The 26,767-nt window shown below is 39.6% G+C and overlaps 1 protein-coding gene across 1 annotated transcript in view; it reads left to right on the top strand.

Annotated features, from left to right (window-relative positions):
- The window catches only part of myo18ab (myosin XVIIIAb), a 124,372-nt gene that overhangs the window by 25,637 nt on the left and 71,968 nt on the right, over positions 1-26,767 (top strand). Inside the window, 13 exon segments of the mRNA XM_035155062.2 lie at positions 10,362-10,449; positions 11,712-11,818; positions 13,145-13,321; positions 14,119-14,329; positions 15,195-15,337; positions 15,563-15,663; positions 16,352-16,415; positions 16,778-16,922; positions 19,416-19,427; positions 21,970-22,140; positions 22,607-22,697; positions 24,468-24,660; positions 25,460-25,546. Of these exon segments, the coding sequence (XP_035010953.2) occupies positions 10,362-10,449; positions 11,712-11,818; positions 13,145-13,321; positions 14,119-14,329; positions 15,195-15,337; positions 15,563-15,663; positions 16,352-16,415; positions 16,778-16,922; positions 19,416-19,427; positions 21,970-22,140; positions 22,607-22,697; positions 24,468-24,660; positions 25,460-25,546 (1,590 nt within the window).

The raw sequence follows: 26,767 nt of genomic DNA, 5'->3' as shown, positions 1-26,767 counted from the left end.
ATTTATGATCAGTTGAATTGCTTATGGAATTCTTCAAACATCTGTCAATAGCAGAAACTATCTTAATAATAGTTTTTCCAATAATTTAGACATATTGCTTTTGTTCCTATTATTATTCAGAAAAATACAATTCACCAAAGTCTTTAATTTACATTATTTAAAGCCTGTTGTGCCACTTAACACCTGGAAGCTTATGTGATGTAGGAGTCCACTTCCACATCTACGCTTTACATACATGGAATTAAAGACTAAAGTTTGACTCACTTTATGTGATGACAACAACCCCCCCTCCCCTAATAATTCCAGATGCAAATGAGACATAGCACTTTTTTCTGAGATCACTTCTGAGCCTCCTGAGTAAACAGTCAAACCCCGATCAGAGTTGTTATTTAAGTTTTTATGTCAGTCTCCATAAATGAGGAACCCAGCAATGAATTTCTTCAGCAAATATATGACATATTAACATTTCTTACATGCCAATTCACACTGAAGTTATACCATTAGATGATCTTTATATCGGTGAGTCATGGGAGTTTTTGATTTGCATGTTACTGATATAACAGATTTGCAGCACACTCCAGCAGACCTTTTGATACCAGGAATCAAAAGGGATTCCTCTTGGGATGTTGTCAGTCAATTTAAATCCTGGGCAGTCAGATTTTTGGCCTTCCTGTAAGTGGCTTTAGCATCTTACACTACTGTTTATGTCTGTGGTTAATTTGAGTTTGAATCAATTAAAACTAATAAGAAGAACTAGGTCAAGCACGTTTGTTTAGCTTCTTTGTACAGTTTAGCATTACAAACTAGATCTCTGTGATGTGTGACCAAAGCACCAGTCTATGTGGCTCATAGTTGCCTTGCTGGCCTCTCTCTCTCTCTGAAGGAGTAATGTGGCCCACAGCCCTATGGTACCACTATCTAATCCAAAAATAATCCTGTTAGTCAGTGTGCTAATTCAGTGACCAATGATGAAGCCCAGGTCAGGCTTGTGGCCTCATTTATAACCATTGTGTATGGGATGCATCAGTTGACAGATTCTGAATCGTCACCTTTCCTGCCAATATGTACCTTTAATGTCCCAAGTTCTTCTCATCTCGACAACATTAACTGAAGTCATCATCATCTTTTGTTTTTTATAGGACAGGAGAACTGTGTTTGTAGCTTTCTCCTAAAATCATCTAATACTCTGAAGGTTTTGCCAACTTCAGAGAACAGTCCAAGTAAGAACTTAGACTGTTCACATCAATCATATGGAATCAAATCTGTAAAGTGCTTATTTAGTTGAAAGCATTTAACAGTGATAGCTTTAACCAAATAAAGCCTCTGAACCTGAAACACTGGCTGCCTCTCCAGTTCAAAGGTTGGTTATGTGTTTGCACTTTTCCATTGGAGGGGGAAGGGAAGCTGTCATCAGCTTCATTTTGTGTGGGTTACATTGTGCCAAGGCTGAGTAGAGGTTTAATGCAAGTTTAGCATGACCATGATTTAATAATGAAGATGAAGAGAAATGAACGAGATAATGATCATGACATTTTCTCTATAAACAGTTGACATTTATTCTGTACATTTTTGTCATGGGATGATGATGATGATGATGTGCATTTGGCATTATGATCTTGCTTCAAAAAATAACAGTCAAGATCAAGCTCACTAGTTTGAATGTTTTGTTGTTGAACATTCAAAAAGGTTTGCAAGAGTGTTGCTCACTGTTGCGTGCGGTTGGATCATAATCTTTGATTTCTTTTTGCAAGGTTTGGATTTTGCGTTGGTTGCTTTTGCAGTCTGTGTTTTCATTTCTCTAAACCCATACTTTCCAAATCTCCTGTTCATCCTCTGCTTTTTCTAGATCCTAGATTCACTGCTTTGCCATCATCCTGTGGCTCAGTCTACGTAGAAGGTTCTATGCTCATCTGAAGATCCTAATTCATTTGTCCCTCTATTCTCGCCACTCTTCCTCTCCTAGCTTCCCTCCTCGTGCTGTCATCTCATCAATCACAGCCCATGACAGCAGATCAGCCAAAATGGCATTCTCATCTCGCTTTTCCTTCTGGGAGCAAAAGGGAAGTCTCATTTGGACATTTCATAAAGCACTTTTTAACCTGCATGGTTTTACAGCGTTTTACACTGGGTCCTAACATGTGTGACCTTTGTGTGTATCACACTCAAGAATTTGATGCCTTCTTACTGACATGTTTATATTAAGAGTAAATACTAGAGGTGGAAAGACTGATGGAAAATTGCATCCAGGTAAAAGTAATGTTACTAACCCTGATTAACATTTTTTGTATAATATCAGTACCACTGTACCACAGCAAGATGTTAAGACTTGAAGTGTATCTCTACAGAGGGGAACTTTTCAGCCTGTTCATACAATTGACTATGAATTACAAATACAGTATCCACCTTGCTGTAGCCTTATTATAATTTATTTTAAAAGAGGGATAAAGATCAGAAATAAAATGACTAGTAATAATTTAAAAAGGACATCACAGCAGGTATCAATTGAATTTATGTAGTAATATTAAGCTGCAAAAATTAAATAGTCTGCACAAACAGCCCCAAGCTTAGTAGAAGGTTGTTGTCATAGGTCATCTCTGCCCATCAGCATATTATGACCCATTAGGTTTTATGTTAGGCGACCTCCAGAATCACCAGCCGCTTCCACGCTTGCATGGTTTATTATGACTTTATCATGTAGCTTTTATTTTTGCAAACTGTAGATGTACCTATAATACTTGAGATAGGAAGAATAACATACAAATAATTATGGTTTATTTTATAGATCACCTTTCAAATTGCTTCACAAAGAGGACAAATAAAAAGAACACAAAACATCAAAGACAACAAGCAAGATAATACATTAGCAACTAAAATTACAGACAGCAAATATAATACAAAATCTAAAATCAAGGATAACATTTAAAATATAACATTTAAAATAAATTGTAAAGAGTAAAGGATGAAATATACAATAATAACTCAAAACAATCAAGTAAATGCCACTAAGTGACTGATATTTAAACATATTAAAATTAGAACCAACTGTACACACCAAAAAACTGACTTTGCTACTGTAATGAGACAAAATGTAACTTGTTTCTTCCACCCCTGGTAGTTCCCCATTTGCTGTTATTTTAAACCACCTACGCCTAAGCACTTTTACTTGACACTTTTCCAATGCATTTCAAATGCAGTGAGTGCATACATTTTTGGTTATTCGAATCGTTTTTGTCTAACAGAACAGATTTACACTGCAAAATTATCTATTTTATGCAGACGGCTCACAGGAACGTTGCATGTTTTGAGGCTTGCACGGTTGTGTGATGGACAACAGCTTTATACAATATCAAAGGTTTGATCTAGTTTCTTTTTTCATCGACACGTTTAGATCAAAGTCGAGAACACACCAGAAAGTGTAAGTAAATATGATCCTTTACAGTTTTCATTAGGGTACTTATATTTCCTGGTCAAACAAAAACAGTCATGTCTGAATTAAGACATGACTGTAGCCCCCTTAGTCACACATGGAGGGGTATGGTAACCATAGGAATTGTGTGTGCGTATAAGAATACCCTCTGTATTTAGTGGTGGTTTTTATAGTCCTGGTTTTAAAGTTTTATGTCACATTTGCAGTCAAATACTTGGCATTCTGTTATCAGCATACCCATAAAGGTTTTCCCTGAAATTTGTTATTGAAGAAGTGAAAAAGTTCAAACAATGGTCATCTGAATTTATTGATAAAGGTAAATTGCAGTCTATTGTCTAGAGGTGCATCAAAGTTAGACACAATGACTTCACTTTTGTTCTTTTTGGCACATAGACATGATGCTCGGATTGTCATTCATTTCTCATGTCCTTATACTTCCTCTTTTTGCTCTCTATGAGTAGTCAGACAGTGATGGGCTGCCCACCCGGGCCAAATCAGTGCCAGCTCTAGACCCTGGAAGGGGGTTATTCGGGGCAAAAAGTCCCCCACCATTTTCCTCTACGGAGTCAGTGGGCCGGGTCAGGAGTCCCTCCCCCCCTAAATTCAGGACACCTGTTAAAGTGCCAGAACGCCTTGAGTCGCCATTAAGGACGGGAGAGCAGTTAAGGAGCCTTGAAACACCACAAGCTTCTCTAAACACAGAGCCAGCTATGAACAGTGAGCGAGAGCAAAATGGAATAATGGGCAAAAGCGTGGTCAATGGTTCAGCCAACAGTAACATTAAACATCCAGGAACCAGCACTAACCAGATGGATGAAACAGATGACCAAGGTCTGACACGCAAGAAAGTAGTAAAGGTTGTTCGTCGTGTTGTCAGGAAGGCCCTGCCCACAGAGGAGGATGAGACCCCTCGGCCAACACAACCATCAGATAAATCTCTGCAGGCCATTAAGCCGGCTGCTGAGCCAGTGAAAGCAGCACCAGCTGCAGCGTCTAAGGCCCCCATGATGTCAAGGTTCTCTTTTAAACATGATGTTATCAAAATGGAGGATAAGGAGGACATCTCTCGAGGTCTGACAAATCTCATGGTCAGAGGCAGAACAAGGGAGCCTCGCCCACGAGTACGCAATGATGAACGACCAGAAAGAATAGAGTTAGAGAGGAAAAGTGAGAAGAAGGGAGAACAAGTTGAGCAAGTAGAAAAAAGGGACGACCACAAAGAGGATGGAACTACAATAAAGCAACAGGAAGTCAATCACAAACTCACAAGCTCTGGTCCAGTTACACAGAGGGTCAAATCTCCTGCGGTTGCTGTAAACCCAACCAGCATGGCTTCTATGGGATCACCTGCAGCATCTTCCATATTGCCTCATTCCAGACCATCTCTCTCACCAGTTGCTGGCTTGACCCCATCTTCCAAGTCTTTACCCTCGTCTCGATCCCCTGGCGTCACACCTGAACCTAAATCCACCACTACAAATCCTCCTCGACCTACCACCTCAGTCGTCCAAAAAGCCACCTCCCTTTCTCCTTCATCACGCTTTATCCCAGCCCCGAAACCCTCTCAACTTGCATCCCGCGTGAATCCTTCTCCTCCCTGTCCCAATACTGTCCCACTGTCTCCCCCTCCAAGAGTCACTCCCATTCAGCAACCTGCTGTCAGTCAACAAGAGGTACAGTACAGTGTCCATACTTCGCATGTCTGGTCAACATTTCAGACGTTCATGTGGAAATTGCATGGCCATTTGAAATGCATGTTTGAAGTAAAAGAGCACTGTGGTGTTTGTTTGCAGTGCCCACACGTGTGTAACCTCAGTGTGGTGCGGTTCTACAGTCACTTGATAGCCACTGTACGCAAGCTGTGGAGCATGAAATAACATGAAATATTAATCACTTTAACAATAATGAGGGCAAAGTTAACTGAGATAATTTTCTTTTGAGCCACTGGCTCTGGCAGGGACCAAGGATGGTGATGTCAGTCGCTTCAATTGCTGTCCATCTGTTCATTTTCCCAGCACTTTGGGCTAGAACAAGAAAGGGTTTTAGCATCAATGAGTGTTGTGTGTTGAAAGTTGATAAGCCATGCCCAGCGATAAAGGGCATGAGACTGTGTAGCCACTACTGTGTATTATTCTGTTAAATTATAGGTCGATAATCAGTCAAATAAAGCAAAAATATGAGCCAGGCCATGGTCTAAATGGTAAATAAAGATGTAGGTTGGGATCTCAGTTTTACCCACTTGCTAACTTAGAACGAGAGCAAGTTTACTAGACTACCATGGAATATGGTTTAAATATTGGTGGTTTTCTTTATAACTTTGGTAGCTCCCTTTAGCTTTTTTGTGTTGCCACAATCTCCTCTCACTATTATTGTAACGTAAAGGCTAGAACATTATGAACAATTTGAATGACTCCATAACTTGTATTTCAAAACCTCAGGATGAATGACTTTTTTTTGGTGTTTGACACATTTTGTCATGGGGCTTTAAACTTTTGGTCTTTTTGTTTTGGTTGTTTGATTTTGAGCTAAACACAAACGTTTTTCACAGAGGTTTTTTGTTTATTTATAAGAGATTACAGAGATTTTTGTGGTTTCAAAGCAAAAGCCAAGAACAGGCACATGGCCCTTCTCTCCAGGAACTTTACAGATCGTGAACATGGATACAGAAAAAACGTTGCAAACGTCACTAGGTATTAGTCTACTCCAGAACAGAGAATCCACTGTTAGATTCTCAAATTACTGTGTTGAATTTGAAATGAAAGATGGTGTAGATTCCAAATCCATAAGACATTTGTCATTTTTAATTCTGTTTGCAGGACAGATATTGAGTTTTTAGATATGCTCTATGTTTCACTTACTGCCATGAACACTATAGTTGCAGTGGGACTGGGGTTTAGCCCTGGGGGATTGGCCTAAGAATATTACATTGATTTAACTCAGTGAAAGTTATACTGGCTCTGTGTGTTTTCTTCTCACTTGCTTGGCTTGATTTAATATTTCACTCTTAACCAGACAATGGTGTTATATAGTGTGTGGAATTTATAGATTATTTTGTTTGTGCATGCTGTTTGAAGCACGGTTGTGCATTTATTTGCTTTACAGTGTTTTCACGTTGGATTCCATATTAATTCAAACTGTTACCGTCATGACGCTGACACAAGTGTGTGTTTGTCTGTGTGCAGACTTGGTTACTTGTAATACACAAGTTTAAACGGTTGTGGCTGACAGGGTGTTAGACTTGTAATAGGAATTCATCAAATATTCGTATATATTTTGTAAATGTGTGTTGTCATAGGCTTTGCTTCTTCTGTACCAGTAGGCTTAGTTTCAATGTGTTGCTTGCTGCTTTGACTCGTAGGAGACACCGCTCAGTCCCACCGAGGAGGCTCAGAGACGCCTGATGAGGATCTTCAATGCCCCTGTAAATCCCCCTGCTGTCCATCTGCATGTTGTTGATGTCCTCTCTCTGGTGTCATGTGTGTCTTTTTCTGTCATGTCAACAACTCTTTTTGCTTAACATGCTTATTGCTTGTTGGTGTTTGCGAATAGAGGCACATAGCAGAGAGAACTAGTCCCAGGGTGTCTGTTGCCATCCTGACTGAGGCAACTGTTGGTCTGTCGGTTGTGACTCATGACGGTGTGAAATTGTATCCTCTCTGCTGGTGTCCTGGCTTCAAAGCTTGAGCCCTTATTAGCGTAACTCTGATTCTGTGTTTCCCACACTTGTTATACTTACCTATTTTTTTTAACTTACCTGCTGGCCCTAGCTGCTGTCACAGTTTAATCAGTTTCCCAGTTAAACATTTTGGACTCTTTATTTTTGCTGATTGGAAAATTTGATACCCACACCATGGATTTTCCAATCATGTTTATTGGTGCCATCTGAGTCCTTTAATTTTGAGTATCAACCAATACTTTGGCAAGAGTTCAATTAGATACTTTTATTTAATTAAATGTTGATTAAATATACTGTGTGACGCATTAAAAACTAATCTCACACCTCTATTTCATCATTCTATTGAAGGTCTAGTTTCAAAACTATTGTGTCATGAGCTGCGTTTTGACCAAAAGCACCTTTAGGACCTAAAAGGTTAGACTAGGGAGGATAAGGCAAATTAGCCTGCTGACATATAAACAACTGAAAACTATGACATGCTGTTCCACTCCAGTCAATCAGGTGATGGCAATGCAGAAAACTAAACAACAATTATAAATGACCTCAAGTGATCAGCTTTTGTTTTATGAGAGAAGAGGTATCAGCTGTAGCAAACACACAAACCTGGCTCGCCATCAAGTTACTCATGAGATGAACATTAATTGGCAACAGGTGATATGTTTTTTGGCGGAAGCAACGCCCTGCACAGCCTAAACTTGACTGATACCTGAATGTTTTATACACAGAATGAAAGGAGGGAAGGATACCAGTCAGTTACGTGAATCAGAGCTCAGTTGAATTCAGAACCGTGCTGTTTCAATTATGAACACAGCAACGCCCCACAGAGTCTGAGTTCATTCAAAGTTTATATCTGGCTGTGTATGAAAGTGACGCATATTAACAGCTGAATGTATTTACGGCTCTTATTATGTGTAATTGAGCTTTCTAAAATCGCAGTTGATCTCATTCATTTTTATACCCAGAGGCTTGTAACACATTTGACTTGGCCGCCAAAGAAGCTCTGTTTCTCTTTTGTGTTGAAGTTTAAACCAGGGGTTGAGTCAATTGTCAGGAATAACATGACACGTGAACATGACTTTTACTTCTGCAGTCCAAATGTTGGCCTGAACTGACTAAATAGATCAGATAGGCCTGTGCAATTCTGACTGGGTTACAAGCCTTATGCTTAACATCACTTATCGTCACAACCTGAACACCCTCTACCAAGCAAATGGAATTTTAGTCCACCTGTTTTAATATTTACCTATATGAGTTTGATATTAAAGCTCTGGTCTTCAGCTTGAAAGCACATTGTGTTTCTAATATTTTTTTTGCAGTCACCCCCTCATAGTTACTTATTTTAAAGCAATTTTCACTTTTCCGTTGCTCGGTCTCATGACCATGCTTTTGTTGCCATGCACTACATTTTATTCATGCAAATTTCCATGTTGACCTTGTCCTGTGCCTCCCCCTCGCTCTCTTTCCCTCTCTCCACACCGTACTCACTCTGCATTTGCTGGCTGCCATCGTCTCTGTGGCTGCTCTGTGGCTAAGCTGGAGCCAGCAGCAGTCAATGTTTCGTCCTCTGTCCAAGCCCCGGCCCCTGCCGCCCTGCAGCCTCAGGGTTCCCTCCAGGTATAGCAGCCCCCATGCCTTCCTCCGGTGCCCTCGGCTGGAATTTGTACTTATGTTGCTTGCTGTAGTGAAAGGCCCAGAAACCCTGTAACTTTCTTCCTGTTTTCAAACCGGAACATGAACTCATTCATGTTAAGGGTAGCTGATAGCTTTCTCGAAAGTGTGAATTATTCAAAAGCGTCTTGACAGATCATTCCTTGTAGTGTTGTCATTGTGAGCTGCAGATTGTAACTTGTGAACATACTTATTTCCTGACACATTAGGCTGATAGACTCTTGTGCTGTTATATCTGTGATTGTTGTGTAGCTAATTATTATGGTTAAGGTGCTCTCACTGCTCTGTTTTGTGACATGATGGGTTCATGGCTGACTCTGACATCCATTTTATTCCATCAATCTTTTTGCATTTTAGCAATGACACTGTACATCTTTCAAAGCAGATCTACGATGATATTTGCCTCATGCTTGTAGTTTGAACTGGATTTCCCTCCCAAAAATATATCGACCCTTTGTCATATGCAGCGACACAATGTAGAGTTTTTCATATTATCTTATCTATTTGTCTGTGTGTGCGCCTGTTGCTCATATATAACTGTGACCTTTGACCTCCTCATGCTGGCCAAATCAACAGGGTTCAGTGGAAGAGGATCCTGTGGCCCTTCTTCAGGCATCTCATGCTGCAGCGCAGCAACCTCAGGTCTGGCCTGCACTGTGCCTGAGTGTGATTCACCAACAGCTCGTCCCACATTCACCAGTGTTCACTTTGGAGTGTTGTGCTGTGTTGTGCTCTCTCCCTCTGCTTGTGAAGTTGTGTGTGTGTGTCTTGTTTACTTTTCCCTAATCTTTGAGAAATGTACTGCAAGTATTCATCAATAGATAAGACTTAATTTGGTCCTTGGTTTACATAAAAAAATATCCTAATTTTATTTTATTAATTTCCTTATTTATAATATGCATTTGTATTGCATTTCTTCTAGTTTTCTTGTTTTTCTGTTGTTCACCAGGTTTGCTTTTAAACCCATTAACTGTATATAAAGGTGGACGATGTGTCTTCACTACCTCCCACTGTGCAAAATTGAAGCCTAAATATCCCAGACACAGATGGCGCCATTCCTGAGTTATTTTTACTGCAGAGTCTGCAGTACTGATCGTGGTGTAGAAGTGCTTCATTGAGGTCCAGCTGATTCACACGCTTGACCAATCCACAGTCACCTAAACACTTAAACATACATCAGTGTGATAAGATCTATCTAAAATTACCGAAACCATCTTTGGGAAACATGTATTTGACATGTACCTTGACTTATTTGTTTGGTTCATGTCCCGTCTGCTAACATAGCAGAGGCGACCAGATGCCAGGAAGTGATCAAGATGATTTGGCTTCACTTTTGGGGAGCTGTCATGTCGTCCATCCTTAGATACGTTTATGATTAAACCCCTTTCACACACCCCTGAAGCTTGTTACATTGACGTGTTTCTGGTTTTCACACTTGACAAGCTGTCCCTTCATGACCTTTCAGCATGTGCTGGTACATAATATAAAATGGAAAAGTTGGCGATTTCCGAAAGTCCTAATGTGACTGAGTGCTGTGAATTTCATGAGTGTGAATCCACTCATTTTCTCTCTGTCCTTTCTGTCCACCAGGTGAAGACAGAGGAGCAGATCGCAGCGGAGCAGGCCTGGTATGGATCAGAGAAAGTCTGGCTTGTCCACAAAGATGGCTTCACCCTGGGTGAGATGAGACTCAACCTTTTATTTGTATAGTGTGATCTCCATCTTCAACGTGCCACTATAGGAAATACATTTTTTTTAAAAAAATTTGGTGGCCATTTAAAAAAAAAAAAAGCAAACATAACCTCCCCCTGCTAACTAGTACTTTCAATTTAACATTCTTACTGAAAAGATGTCATGATAACATCTGGTTAACGTTGAGAAGGTCAGTTTGAACCCAAACCAACAAATTTTGTTGGGTAAACTTAACTGTTACTAAAAAAAAATATACTGAAGATGACAAGTCAGTAACTCTAAAAATATGTTGATATCAACTTTTGATTTCACACAGGGATTAAACTCTGGTTTCCTCCATGAAAGTCCTGTGTTGACCCATTTATCCACCACAACCTTTTCCGCTTGTAGACATTGTCTCACTTCATTTGACCTTATCTTACCTTCTTAAAGGGATAGTTCACCCCAAAAGGAAAATGCACTCATTATCTACTCACTACTAAACACTTTTGGAGTTTCAGGGGTAAACAGTGTTGCAGCCAAAGTGTAAGTCGCTTTGGATAAAAGCGTCAGCTAAAGGATATGTAAAGTAATATGTAATGTAAAAGTAAATGTTGACTGATTCTTCAAATGTCAAAAAACAACATGAAAAAAATATAAAATGCCTCCATACTGCTCCTGTGGTGTAATCAAGGTGTCTGTGAGCCCTGACATTCAAGTTCGACAATAAACAAGGTCATTTACATCATGTTTTAGGCCTAAATGTCTGCTGTGAAACATGGTGTAAATGATGCCGTTTCCAGTCAAATTTGAATGCCTGGGCTTATAGACACTTGGATGACACCACAGGAGCAGTATGGAGGCATTTTCTGTTATTTTTTTCTGTTGTTTTTAACGTTTGAAGAATTAGTCACCAGTTACTTCAATTGTATTGGCTTGGGCTGCTACACTGTTTACCCCAGAGACTCCAAAAGTGTTTTGTGGACTCAAGGACTTCACCCACTCCTCCATCGGCATAGTAGTATGTAAATAATGAATGAATTTTCATTTGGCGTTTATGAAGTGAAGCTTTGAAACGATGTGCACTTTCCTGTACACATTTTTTTTTTACAAAATGTCACCTGGTGGAAATGGAAGCCATTGTTTTCATACAGGTCTAAATAACTGAATAACTGAATATGTGCTTATTCTTACGCTGGTGAGAGTACAGTAGCAAAGCATTTCACTAGGCTAACAGCTGTCAGTGTTTCCTGTCTTTTCTCCGCACAGCCACTGTGGTTAAGACAGAGGATGGTTCCCTGCCAGAGGGCAAGGTGAAAATCAAACTGGAGCACGATGGGACACTACTGGATGTGGACGAAGACGACATTGAAAAGGTGAGTGGGAGATGACTGCAAACGGTCAAAGAAGGTGCACCAGGATGAATCTGTTCAGATTGAGTGGATCATATGAACTTGAATTTGATGACAACTGTTCATGACCCGTACCAACTGATTGCTTTTTGTAGTGTCACATTTTCCAAAATACTTTATAAACTTTATAAACAGCAGTGTTTCATGAATGATATTTTAAAGAAAGAATCAGATGTCATCATGTATGTACAGCATATTACTGTTTCAATTGCAGTATATCACAGTGTTGTGATGCAGATATCTCGTTATTTGTTCTGGTGAATAGTTTTTGTCATTGTTACATTTACATTTGGCATTCATAAGTCATCCCACAGTCAAGTCAGATATTCATTCCAAAATAAAACTGAATCAAGTGTTAGTTTATTTTATTTATCCAGCAGCTACCATGGACAATTAAGAGATAGATCCAGATCTAGCCTGAAGCTAATGGGCATCAGTAGGGCCACAGAGGACACTGACAGCCATCCGGAATGATGGGAAAGGTTTGGGAGAGTTCAGGAAGCTTGGCAGGCGGCAGTTGCCAACTGTTGACATTTGCTCACTTGGCTGCAGCTCTTTTCCCACTCAGATGTTTCTCAAACCTCTGAAGATATGTTAACCGGACCAAAACAGCCTTTGTTATTCATGCCGATGCCAAGATTTTGACAGTTATACTCTAAACATCACCAAGAGGACAAAAAGGTGTCAAAGTCATTTGGTTGATGATTTAATGATTTCACTGACCCCCCTGTTTAATGGTCTATCCAGATATCTGCAGAATCACTGTCAGTATGGAGGAAAGAAAAGGGGAGACAGGCGAGAGGAAGGAGTCTTTGTTTACACCCATAAGATAAAAATTACAGGCGTGCAAAATGCTGCTCTTCTTTTGGAGATCTCTTATGCAGACCCAAATCAACATTGTGCATTCTGTATTCCTCTTAGAACTAAAGTGTACTCAAAGCCTTCTCTGTCTTTTTCTAATTTTATATTAATAAACAATAACATCAGTGGTTACACTAGCAGTTAATGGAATATATGAAGCATAATTTTGATTTAGTAGTTGCAGAGTTAGTGTGGGTGGAGGTGTGGTGTTTTCCTAGTGGGACTCCACCTGCTTGACCCTAAAGTGCTTGAACCCAGACATAGTTATGGCCCTGGATAATTTTACAGCACCACTTGACCTTAGAACTTAGACTAACACCTGTTTACACTATTAGTCCAAGGGTTTCCCCTGATCAGGTTAAATATTCTGTATCAGGTTACCCATCTATGCCATCATTGTTATACATCTCTCTCCCCCTCCATTTGCAGGCCAACCCTCCATCATATGACCGATCAGAGGACCTGGCTTCACTGCTCTATCTGAATGAATCCAGTGTGATGCACTGTCTGAGGCAGCGCTATGGAGGGAATCTGATTCACACCTATGCCGGAACCAACATGGTGGTCATCAACCCCCTCAGCACACCCTCCATGTACTCTGAGAAGGTAAGTTTAAGACTGATGGCTGGAGCCTACTGCAGCATCCTGTTTTTATGCCCATGATTTAACTGATTTCACCCTTTTGGGTTCCCAAGAAGAAGAACTGCTAAAGCAGAAATAATCACGTTGAACATAGTCTTGGGTAGAAGAGATATTATTGAAATATTGAATACATTTCTGAATGTGTTTATCCTATTAGGACCCAAGACGCAGAATTAAAGACACACTCTAAAACCTAAGCATTGTTTGAAAATAACCTCCAAAACCTGATGGTTTTCTGAGGAGCTGACAGAATTGTCAACATTTACAAAACTTAACCTTCTCAGAAAGCAGATAGAGACATGAAATAAAAAATATTCAATAGCTTAGGTAAACTTCATGGTTGTTTTCATCTATGAAACACTGCTGTAATCTGCTTCCATATCGCTCTACTTGTTTAGTTTGTCAGTCATTGTCTGAAATGCTACTTTTTTGATGTTATCTTAAAGGGCAACTGCAACAGTCCACGAAATGTCCACGAAATAATTTATTTCACAAACAAAAAGGAAAAATTTTTATTCTGGGCCTAAACTAATAGTCTGAAATCCAAAAGCACCAGCTTCCAGATCTATTTTTTGTTATTTATGTTTTATTTTCTCATGTTTTATTCTTATGACCTCAGTGATTACTGTAGGTTTCTGAGTGCAAATCTCTTCTCTCAGTGCTCTAACACACCTCATTCCAATAACTGTCAATGTCCTTCTCTTGTGCTCCTCCCCTGCTGCATGTTTCTTCCTCCTCCACCTTTGTTCCTCCCTCATAAGGTGATGCACATGTTCAAAGGCTGTCGGCGCGATGACTCGGCTCCTCACATCTACTCTGTGGCTCAGTCGGCCTACCGCAACCTGCTCACTACTCGGCAGGATCAGTCGATCGTGCTGCTGGGCAAATCTGGCAGCGGCAAGACCACCAACTGTCAGCACCTGCTGCAATATCTGGTCTCCATCGCTGGCAGCACGGGCAAAATCTTCTCTGGTGAGCCTGCGACTGCATATAATGCAGATTACGTGAATTTTAATAACGTTGTGCTGTATATGCTGCATATGGCAATGGGGACTGATGTTAAATGTCTAATCTCTGAATATAATATGGTCTTAACTTTTCTAAACTTTCATTTAAAAGTACATATGCATTTCAAATTTGCAGGTAAAACTAATAAAATCAATAATAAATCCTCATTGCACTGGAAAACTAGCAGTGCATATCTATACATCTGAGGTTGAAGGAGGAGGTACTTCTATAACTATGAAAACATGGCCTAAGTTCAAACAAACAGGAATCAGTCTTTAATGCATCCCTCTCTTCAGTTTCATTGTCAGTGCTGAAGACAAGCGGTAAATGTGTTGGAGAGATTCAGGCTGAGACAATAACAAACCCCCCTGACAACAATGAAGACATCAGTATTTAATTCATACTTTTTACAGTTTTTGGCTGAGTTTCAGCCACTAAATCTCAGATGGAATAAACACTTTTTAGATGATACTGAACCTGTGTCGGAACAAGATGTTGTAGAAACAACTGCTTCAAGCACAGCAGTTAATTTCCACCTGCACCCACAGTAAGACAGAGTGCTTTATAAATCCAACAGGGAAATTGCAGTGTTGCAGGAGCCACTTCACATAAATCACAGTCAGCACTAAAAGTGTATGTGTGTTTCACACAGTAAAGCCAAACTTTTCTTTTCTATGGTAGGGAAGAATTGATTAACATGTTTGACGTCTTTTGGGATGATCATGAAAGCATTTAGATGTTACATGTGTAAACTTTAGTGTTGATGCTAGAGAGACACTGCAACTCTTCAAAAGTGTTATTTATATATTTATTTTATTTTGTAACACAGCTGAGAAGTGGCAGGCAGTCTACACCATCCTGGAGGCTTTTGGCAACAGCTCCACGTCTATGAACACTAATGCCAGCCACTTCTCCCATGTTGTGTCCCTCGACTTCGACCAGGCTGGGCAGGTGGCCTCTGCTTCCATCCAGGTTAAACACACACTCACACTTCTTCCTTCAGTTACTTCACTCCTCACATACAACACTTACTGTTTATCCATAGCTTCAATAAACTCAAACAATCCAAAGTCTTTACAAGATGAGGGTTTGCAGACTGAAACAGTCCAGACACTGAAATCCTCTCACACTACCACTCAGCTTACTGAGTATATCCACAGCAGCACTCTGTGACTCCTGTTGTCTCCTCCTGTTTAGACGATGCTGCTGGAGAAACTGAGGGTGAGCAGACGACCTGAGGGAGAGTCCACCTTCAACATCTTTTACTACATGATGGCCGGAGCTGACAGCAGCCTCAGGTGACTAATTGATAATTCTTCAATTACAGAAAAAATGGCAGTGAGATTATTATAGTTTGGTTTGAGTGTCACAACCAATCTGGTATTTTGAGGGATTTTTTTCCGAGATGTATTTGATAATTGGCTGTGTCTGAAATTACACCCTCACCTGTCAGTTAACTTTTTACTATTTAATAAACACACAGTTTACTGTAATGAGTAGCGTCAGATATTGGACTGAGATGTGGGACTTTTCAGTCATTATTATCCTGTGTTGTAAGTGAAAGGAAGAGACATGATTAACTTTTGTTGTAAACATATTTAATAGCAGAATTTAAGTGCAGGGCACTAGGTAGTAAATAGGGACAGACATGGCTGTAATGTACCTGTACTCTGTGCCGTTTTATTTTACTCAGCTGGTCAGTATGACCTTTTTTTTACCATCAAGTCTAAAAAATCAGTCTATAAGAATGTTGATACAGGTCTTCTGATACTGGTTTTCTCTTGTTATGGTTCATTATGTCTGAATAAGAAATCATTTTCGTTTCGTCTTTATATTCTCTGATAGTCAGCATTTTACCGACACACTTCTGTTCAGCTCAAAAGCAGGTTACCAAACAAACGACAGAAAACGTGACATCTTTCTGCTAAGCAAGATACTCTTTTGTTGACATTCTCCCTGATCCCATGATTTCACCACTCTCATCAGAACGGAGCTGCACTTTAACCATCTGGCTGAGAACAGTGCTTTTGGGATCATACCACAGTCTAAGGTAACAAGAGACAGTTTCACTGAAATTAAAGTCAATCATTTCATATTTTCCGTATGTTTTTTTTTTTCTGAGTCCTGTGTTATAACCCAACCAATGCCTATATTCATGTTTGAGCTGGTAGTCATTTTGTTCACATGAATATAAACAACCCTAACCCCATAATACAAATATATTTTATTTTGATAAGTTTCCCTTAATTTTAACAGCTGCGATTAAACTGATCAAAAACCTTTACAGTTGAAAGATACATTTTACTGATCTCTGCCTGAGAAATTACAGAATAGTGACACTATGATTGACTGACTGACTGACTGACTGACTGACAGATCTGATGTAATGTGATCTGATGTGATCTTCCTCAGCCTGAGGACAAGCAGCGAGCCTCGCAGCAGTTCACCAAGCTGCAGGCGGCCATGAAAGTACTGGGCATCTCTGGTGACGAGCAGAAAGCCCTTTGGCTCATCCTTGGGGCCATTTACCACTTGGGAGCTGCAGGAGCCACTAAAGGTAGGAGCCCCCAACTGACTGACTGAAAATACTTCCATTTCTGGACTATTGTCTGATGACTTATACTGTACTGGTCGGCACATGATGAGAACATAGACAATACAATGGTGCATGTGTTTGCTTGTACAACACATAGGTGTAAACAAGAGTTGTAGAGGGATTTTAGAATGTGAGAGGTTAGAAGAATTAAGTAGAATTAAGTAGTTCAGTAGAAAAAGGAGACCACGAAATCCAGAACATATCCAGAAAGAAACCCAAACATTATTTTACAGATATTTAGATGATTTAAAAATGAACTAAAGGAATTCATATCTTTAACAAAATACACGTCTTTCTCCATGACATCCCAAAATCAGTGTAAAAGCTCACCGACTGAACTGGTCAGTAGGGTCAGTGTAACTTGACGAGTATGATCTCATTTACTGTATCACATCTATTTTCACTAAATGACCCAGTGTGATGGTGTTTTTTATGGAAGAGAAATGGAAAATCAGATGTCATCAATACATGGGTCACTCTGACTGTGTCACCAACAACCAGACTACATTTCACACCTAATGGACAAGATACAATCTGCATAGAACAATGGAATCAACAGTAAACGTTGCCTTCATGTGCTCCTCCTAAGACTGTACTTTCACGGTTTCAGGGATTGAAAATACGACTTGGCACATTTTCCTCTACTATATTTAGGCGGAGACCACAACTTATTTTCACCGTGTCTGAGCACTTGGTTTATCCACTTTAACCAGCAACTTGTTTCTCTGTGCTGCCAACCATGTTTTACGAACTTTACCTCATTACTTAACATCAAATTACTACAAACTGTATAGATGTAAACCCAACTCCATATCACACAGCAGTGGAGTTTACTTTAATATCAAGACTGCCACTAGGTGTCAGTCTTGATATTTGAATACACACTTTGTGGACATGTTGACTGCAATACCATCCAGGACAATAGGATTATAAAATGCTGTTTAAACAGATTTTTTTAGATTGCACTTGTCAACATAAAAGGACAAATTAGAAAATCTTTTCTCCCTCTAGTGGTAATGAACCATGCAGATAGTTGTGGCTTTATTTGTCCAGTTAATGATGCATCTGTCAAAGACTTCTTAGAAGTCTCTCCACCAGGCTGCAGTGATCTGCTCCCATCCAGCCACAGCAGCACTGGTGAGGTCCATCATTTCTTCTTTAGTCAGCGTTCCGGTGTTGCTGGAGAGGTTGAGGCTGAACTTCAGTGCACACCCATCAAGTTCTTCCACACAAGTCTGGCATTACCAGTTTTAAAGACCTTGCTTCATGCACAGGAGTATTGTCATTAAGAAACAGATAAAGGCCTTTGAAGGGCCAAAAACTGACCCAGACTGAAGAAGACACAGAAATGCGTGGACAGGGCTGTCCGTATACTTCTGGCCATATCATGTATCTACATGGTAAGATTAAAATAGAGGAAGTTAATTTAAGCCCTGAACAATTATTTTTGCTTTTGCAAAATCATTAATTGGTTTATAAATCATAACAGTAGAAAGCAGATGAATGTAACTCTAAGCAACACTTACAGACACAGATCTGTATGTGTTAATGCGATTCCTGTCTACATGACTGACATTGACAATGACATCCTCAAATTGTGACAGAATCCATCTTGTGTCTTTACCTTGTCCTTGGTATCATGAGCTTCTTTAACAGTTTTCAAAGCTTTATTCTGGATGCTGGAAATAGCAGTTGACATATCTGCCTCAACCGGTCAAGGAAATTGTTTAACTGAGGTGTTGAGCCACTGAGATCCTGATTCATCTGGTCACACAGTCACATCAGTTAGTAGATGATGGCCTAAACTACCACACACATAAGTACGATGGCGTCTGTATGAAGGGTGTGTGGGCTGTTCGCTCCTCTCCCCAGTAAAATGAATATTTCATTACTGTATATTTATTTTCCTAATGTTAGGTGAAGTGGTGGCCCACCTGTACAATAAACCACTTCAGGAATCCACAACATGAAACTAGCCACATTGATGGATTTTATTAATATTCGCCAAGGGTTTGTACCTTTCCAAGTGGAATAAACAACTTGTCCAAGATCAGATATGGAGATTTCCCCCCTGTGTTAACATGGTAACAGTAACAAAAACAAAACATCTTGTAGCTTGAATATTTAAACGGTGTCTGATATTTGGAATCTCCTGAGTCTGCACTGGCTGTTCCTGCACGTATGAGAATGTGCTTTCAGTTGAGTTAATCGTCTTTTTGGGGGGGAAATGCTTCAAGGACGCGTGCCAGAGTATCTTTTAACATCCACTGGTACTGACATGTCTAACCTCTCAGCTCACTCTTCCAAAGCATGATGTGTGGTTTTTGGTCAGTGTTGTTTAATACTAATGTTTATGCATTCCTGTACCTTTGAATTGATGAATTCATGAACGGTGTTATCTCTAACCCCCTCTCTTTACTTGCATGTTTGCATGCTGTGCCCTATCAAACACAGACGGAGATGAAGGTAAAAGAAAAAAATAACACATGTCGTTGATAGTTTTTCATCTAAAGACTTTACTTCAGAGCCTCTCTTGTTTGCTTTTTCTGTCTTAATGTCCTTCCAGGCCTTAAAGGTTCAGTGTGTAGAATTTTGTGACATAAAGTGGTGAAGTAGCATGTGGCAGCTGAACACCCCTCACCTCCCCCTCCCCTTTCAAACATGAAAGAGAACCAGTGGTAACCTTCAGTTTTTATAAAAACTCAAAAGGTGTTTAGTTTGTCCAGTCTGGGCTACTACAAGAAACATGGCGGCCTCCATAGAAAGGACCCCCCCCTTATGTAAATATACAGTCCTTCAATATAAAGGGCCCATTCTAGGGTAAATAAAACAACAATTTGTATAATTTAGATGAAACACACTTGTGAAAACATCACTTGGATTATTTTATATAAAATTTCTGTCAATAGATCCCTTTCACCTACATCTTACACACTGGACCTTTAAGTCATTAGCGTAGTTATTGTTCATGCCTCTCCTCGCCCTCTCTTCCCCTCCTCAGTGTTTGCCTCAAGACAGTTCTTCATGTCTCGCCACTTTCTGTGTTAGTGAGCTGAAAATCACAGGGATCAGAACTTTGCTGCCCCTTTAAACGCCTCTCTCTGATTCCTCTGCATGTCGCCCACATGTCACCATGCAACACATTCTCAAAAGCAAAAAAGTAGAGTAAAGCTTCTTCATTTTCACTTCTGGTTAGTGTTTTGGACTTACTACCAAAGAACTTGTATCTGCCAGTTTACCCCATGTTCCCCCTTGAAGTTTCTGTTGGAAGGGGCTCTTGTTAATTCTCAGGCTCCGTGACTTAAGTCTTATATTGGCTGGCTGTGCAGCCTTTCATGTCGCCAGGGTTCGCTCAAATACAAGGGCTTTGAATTGCCTCCAGACCAAAATGAGATGCTCTCCTCATACAGGTAAACAGAGACAGAGTCAGGATATGATCAGCAGTGATTGGCCGTCTAAATCTGAATAGTTAGTTCAGCTTTCAGTGCATTTTCCAACCTAAACTCTCAAAACACCACTATATGTGTATGGTTTTTGATTTTCAACTGCCTACACAGCAAACATACATTGCTCTTTAATGGCTGCAAGCATGTTTTTTAAATGCACAGCAGAGCTCAATCAGCAACAACAGGGAGTAAAAGACCTTTTTTAGAGGAGCTTCACAACAAAGTGCAACAGAGTTTAACACGCAAAGTACAGGATGTGTTTAATGTTACCTGAAGGAACCCTGGGGCTCATGATTATGATGGACATGATAAAGGTTAATCAATTCCGTGCTTACTGCAACATGTCCTTACATAATATAATATTAGAATAATAGAGCACGCAGTGTTAGTTACTTGTGTACTCCTTAAAAAAATGAAATATATGTTTTAATGTATTGGTATACATTTTCAACTGTTACGTTCCACAGATCAGTACCATCTAGGGCTGAGCGATTTACTGAGACATGATTTTTTTGAATTGACAAGATTTTAAATACAAACTCACAAAATCAGGCCTGTCAGAAAAAGAAATGCACTCACTGAGCACATTATTAGGAACACCATACTAATACTGGGTAGCTCCTGTCTTTGCTCTCAAACAGCCTCAGTCATTGATTCCAAAAAGATGTTGGAAAGTTTCCACTTAGATTCTGCTGCATGTTGACATGCATCACATCATCTCTGCAGATTTGTCAGCTGCACATTCATGCTGTCAATCTCCTGTTCTACCACATCACAAAGGTTCTACTGGATTCACATCTGGTGACTGAGGAGGTCACTGAAGTTCACTGAACTCACTGTCACGTTCATAAAACCAGTTTGAAACTTTAACTTTGTGACCAGGAGCATTATCCTGCTGGAAGAATCCAATAAAACAAGTAGAAACTGACACTTCATTGGATCAGCAGGTTCACATTTACCCAAACCAGTCTATCTGACACCAACAACCATGTCACAGTCAAAGTCACTGAGGTCATATTGTCTTTCCAATCTGATGTTTGATGTGGACATCCTGACCTGCATCTGCATGACTTCATTACCTGCACTGCGGCCATATGATTGACTGATTGTATTATTAAATTCCTGATAAAGTGCTCAGTGAGTATAACTGTTCTAAAGAAGACAAAACTTACCTGAATCTGTCAGTTTTCACACAAACCTCCCAGCTTCCTGCCTTCAGCTCCCGTCAGCAACCGAGAGAAAATATCTCTTTTGGATACACACCGCACAGACCTGCCATGAGAAATTCTTATCTGGATTAAAGGCTAAGACTGTGGTCGATACTCTATTTGTACTTTTACAGTGTGTTTTCAGTTTGTGTTAGCCATAGCTCAGAAAAAGCAAAAGCATCGTGCAGCTTGACAGAAACCACACACACATTTTCTTAGAGCATGGATCTCTGTTTAAGCATGAACCTTTTTACACCATTCATCCTCCACCCTCTTCATGTCATCTGCATTATCTTTCCTCCTCGATACATATTGTCTTGTATTTGATACATGTTTTTTGTACTCTTTTTTTAGCGGGACGTAGGCAGTTTGCTCGTCATGAATGGGCCCAGAAAGCTGCCTACCTGCTGGGCTGCACTTTGGAGGAGCTCTCCTCTTCGATCTTTAAGCACCAGGCCAAAGGGCTGCAGCATTCCACGTCATTCAGAGGAGCACAGGACGAGGGTGGCCAAGGCGACAGCTCAGGTACAAACCCAACTGCAGCGTCTTTCATCTCATGTGTTCGATCATGTGCACACTGATGTTGGCTGTTCACTAAAAAAAAGAAGTGGTCAGCTATACCTTCCCTACCCCCTAATATGATGGACATGCTATTTACTATACTGTAGAAAAATACCTTATTGATAGTTGTGGAATATATTGTCTAATATTCTAATTTAAATCTGGAAAATATCCAAAATGTGACCATATATTTTAAGCCAACTTTTGATACGTTTTTCTACTTTTCTGTGCTCTAAACACAATTTGAATAGTGGTTGTTTTTCATGTTTACTTCTAATGTTTGAAATGCTTTCACTGTTAAACCCTTTCCTGTGTTTTGCTTGAAAAGAGTTGACATATAACCTGGATGGCTGGTTTACAGTCTCTCAGCACTAGTTTGTAGAATACAGCTTCTTAAAACGCGTCTCTTCACCTCCCCTCTGTCTCTCAGGCTCTAAGGTCACAGCTCTGGAGTGTTTGGAGGCCATGGCATCAGGACTCTACTCTGAGCTCTTCACTCTTGTCATCTCCCTCATAAACAGGTTAGATCTCACAATATTATACCTCAAATATTTTACTTTATTTTACTTTTAATTTTATAGGAAGTAGAAGAAGTATTCACAATATAGTTATTAGATATGAGAAAGCTTCAGACCCCAAGTCTGATTCATAACTACTTACTACTCTCCTCATATTTTCTTTTTCTCTTCTTCACTTCCTTTTCAGTTTTAGCTTCAACCCTCTGTTCTTTCCTTCTTTTTTCCTCTCCTCCTTTTTATCCACTCATTGTTTCATTCTTACCGGTTTTTTTCCCCTTAACAGTCCAACTTTTCCCAGCGCTCACTCCAACTCCCTGCTGTGTACTCCACTTTGGCATTATGGCTTACTTAGTGCAGATTGATGGGTAAAATTGTGATTTTAACCATTTAAAATTACATTTACAACAGCTGTGTAAAGGGTCTGAATACTCTCTGAAAGCCGTGTAACTCAAACTTGATGATTGTTTAGCTCCAGCTTTCAAATGGCACTGAAGCAAATGGACACCTCCTCTACTTTTGTGCATATCAGCTAATTCCACTGCCACACTTCACATGACACTTAAAGTGCCACATCATCTCCTGTCAATGTTTACACTGAACTCCCTTTACTGCTTCTCTTTGTTTCTTTCATCCCTTTTTAAAAGTTAAAGCACTTTGAAACACTTTTCATGTTGTAAACACTTTGGCTTACATTACTTTACTCCCACCTTTTTTGTGATCCATCCATTAGTCAAAGCAATTTCAAACCACATTTATAATGTTGTAAAACCAATGAAATAAGAATATTTCTCTTCTCAGTTAACAGTATGCACAGTGCTGCTCTTGTACTGTGGCACACATACACAGTCTGCAGATTCATAGTGTTGTTTAAATGTTCCTTTCAGGAGTACCTTTTGTTCAGATGCATTTGGTTTGCAACAATTAGTTGTGGCATTGTTACATCGGAGGCTGTGAAATCAATGTGCTGCTTCACTTCTTTCTAGTTCATTTCGTTTTACTGCGCCTTTGTCTCGACAGCCTCTGCAGCAGCTCTTTTAGAAAACCCTGCACACACGGTGTTACTCACAGATGTCAGATCTAATCGCGAGGGTTTCACATTTATCTTTCTATACTTTCCACACTTTACATTAGTGTAATGCTTCTAGTGCCACTGGCTGCTGGCCACTGCTACACAACCTCACTTAACATTATGTATGGCTCATGTTTTTTAATGTCTGCAGGGACTTTTTTTTTCTTTTCCTCTGTTCACCTTAAAAATCATCCAAATATAAACCTTTGCAAACAACTGCATTTGAGTATTGATCTTTACAGTTTACGCACCCTATAGGAATTTATACCAAATATTATTATTCATTTATACTGATAACATAGTCAGTGCCCAAATACAAGTGAATCACTCACAAATATAAAAACCAGACAGACAATGAAACTAACATGGTTAAATTAAAATAAATTACAGAACCTCTGATTTGGTCAAGAAACTGCTGCAATTTCTTTGCATAAAAACAATTCAAACATTAGCATAACAAAGTATCTCATAAAAGGTGTTAAGAGTTTTTTTATAAGCTGGTACTATGCACACAACCGTTCTTTTATGCTGTCTACCTGTTGTATATTGATTTTCTTTAAAAAATATTCAGAATGAGGATTTGTTAAGCCAGAAACTGATTTTGTCTCTGTTGTACATAAGAATGTTATATCTTTGGGTTTTAAACAGACAATCTGCTGCTTTCCAGTGTCTAAGCTACATCATGATCCATTTCTGTCCCTCAGAGCTCTGAAGTCCAGCCAGCACTCTCTGTGCTCGCTGCTGATCGTGGACACTCCGGGTTTCCAGAATCCTCGCCTTGCTCAACAGCAGCGAGGCGCCACATTCGAGGAGCTCTGTCATAACTACACCCAGGAGAGGCTGCAGACCCTGTTCCACGAACGCACCTTCGTCCAGGAGCTAGAGAGATACAAGGAGGTGCTGCGTGGCAGACAGAGCACAGTATTAGACAGTGGCCCAGAGAGAACATAGACACTAAAACATTAGCTTTTTTATTTCCTCAGATTGTCTGTGTTGATAGAAAATCCACTTAATTAAACATAGCCTTACTTCTTAAATGCTTATTTCATTCAAATAACAAGTTTTTTACTCACCTTACCGAGAGAATCAGGTTTACTTGGTCAGGTTGAATATGCCCACCTCCATTAAAGTGGAGGCTAATCGAAATTCATTTGGCCTAAAAGAAAAAAGACCACTGCCAATGTTGGAAGCAGTTCCAATTAAAACTGTTCACATCGAGGTATTGTTATTATGCTGGATTCTATTCACCTCCACTGTTTTGCCTGGAAGCTGAAAGGTCAGAGACAGTTATGAATAATATAACGATAGGTAACTGAGAAAATGTGTAAACACAGATTATGTTTATATAAACAGTAAAGCAGCATGGCCTGCATATATACAATATAAACAGAAACTCTTTCACTTTCAGAGGTTGGTCTCAGAAACCTCCATCCTTTCCACTTAACTTACCATAATTGAATCATATTATTCAAAGACAAATTAACTCAATTATACTTGTATGCATAATCAAATGAGAAATATTATAGAAACATTGCACTAATTACAAATACTTACACAACCCAATCTACAATCTAGTAATGGCTAATACCATAATTGCAGTGAATAGCTCCACTTGTGATTTATTGATTGAATCATCTTCTGCTGGTTAATTTGCTGTAGATCACTAACCTGAGCCTTTATCCCCTCCTGCATCTAGGAAAACATAGAACTTGCTTTAGATGACATAGAGTGCAGTACCTCACGGTCTGTAGCAGCTATTGACCAAGCCTCATCCCAAGCTCTGGTAAGCACAAGAAACCTCACCTACACTGTCTATGTTCCATGCATCTGTGCATGTGATGCTGTTGTGTTCTGCTCCTACCTGGAGCCCCTCATGAGAAATGAGCGGTCGTCACAACAGCACATCTTAACTTTGTGTTTGTGTCTGGTAAAACGCTGAGGCTGCTCCCGTTCAGATTCAAGGGTCGTTAGTTTGAGCCTGAGTTTTAATCTTAGTCAGAGAGACATTAATGCAAATCAGGTCGTAGTGTAAACGTGCTCTACAAAATATGACAGAGCCAGCAAATTGCCCCATTCATCACCCCTGGCAAGAGCAAATAACTGTAGCTTAGGGCTAATCTAGCAGAGCTGGTATCACTGAGCACTAAAGCCATCTGATCTGAGAGCCGGGAACGAAAACTTCTGCTTTGTGCTCATTTGACTTGGGATGACACTGATGCATTGTCCAGAGGTAAGTTGCATTTAGTTAAGATGTATTGGTAAACAAGGAGCAGTGTCTATTTTTAAATCCTGTAACTTGACTTTCCCTGGCAACAGACTTATTGTTATTTCATCCGATTCATGTTTCCATCTTTTATCTACCATATATCCATGTACAATCCACACCCTGATCAATCAGTTTGGCCTAAGCTGTTGTCAACGTAGTATTATTGATTAAAAACGGTTATGAAAGTTGGTACCAGAAAAGAGACGTGTTATACAGAGGATTCAGTTGATTTAATTAGAGACCATACATATTTGCATATTGGAGGATACAGTCTATCAGGAAGAAAGGTTATTTTTGGAAGGGGGGGGGGGCAGTATTTCATGAAAAATATTCCATCGTGGCCTCTGTACAGTTCTATGACCTAAAGAAAAGGAAATGCATCCAGTATTCCAATTAAAATGCAAAGAAAACCAAATCTGTGTTTGAATTTACACTATAGATATTAATGTGAAAATATAAGTTCTCCAACTTTTATATGTCCAGTACTCTAATTATCTGACAATGTCAAAAATGCCTAAAAATATTTTACATGTTCCAATTTTGATTGAAATATTTCAGATGTTTTGCCAACAAACACACAAACAACCCACATCAAAAACATAAACTCATTTGAAAGGCAGTAATTGACAATATTGGAAAGAAAGAGTTTCATCAAATTGAAATCTCATGATGTATGATAATATTTAAATAATAGGGTGATAATCAACATCTTTTTAATTTCTGTTTTGTTTTAATTTG

This window comes from Hippoglossus stenolepis, chromosome 4, assembly GCF_022539355.2.
Source record: "Hippoglossus stenolepis isolate QCI-W04-F060 chromosome 4, HSTE1.2, whole genome shotgun sequence".
Lineage (NCBI taxonomy): Eukaryota > Metazoa > Chordata > Actinopteri > Pleuronectiformes > Pleuronectidae > Hippoglossus > Hippoglossus stenolepis.
This window is presented reverse-complemented; position numbering and strand designations above follow the sequence as displayed.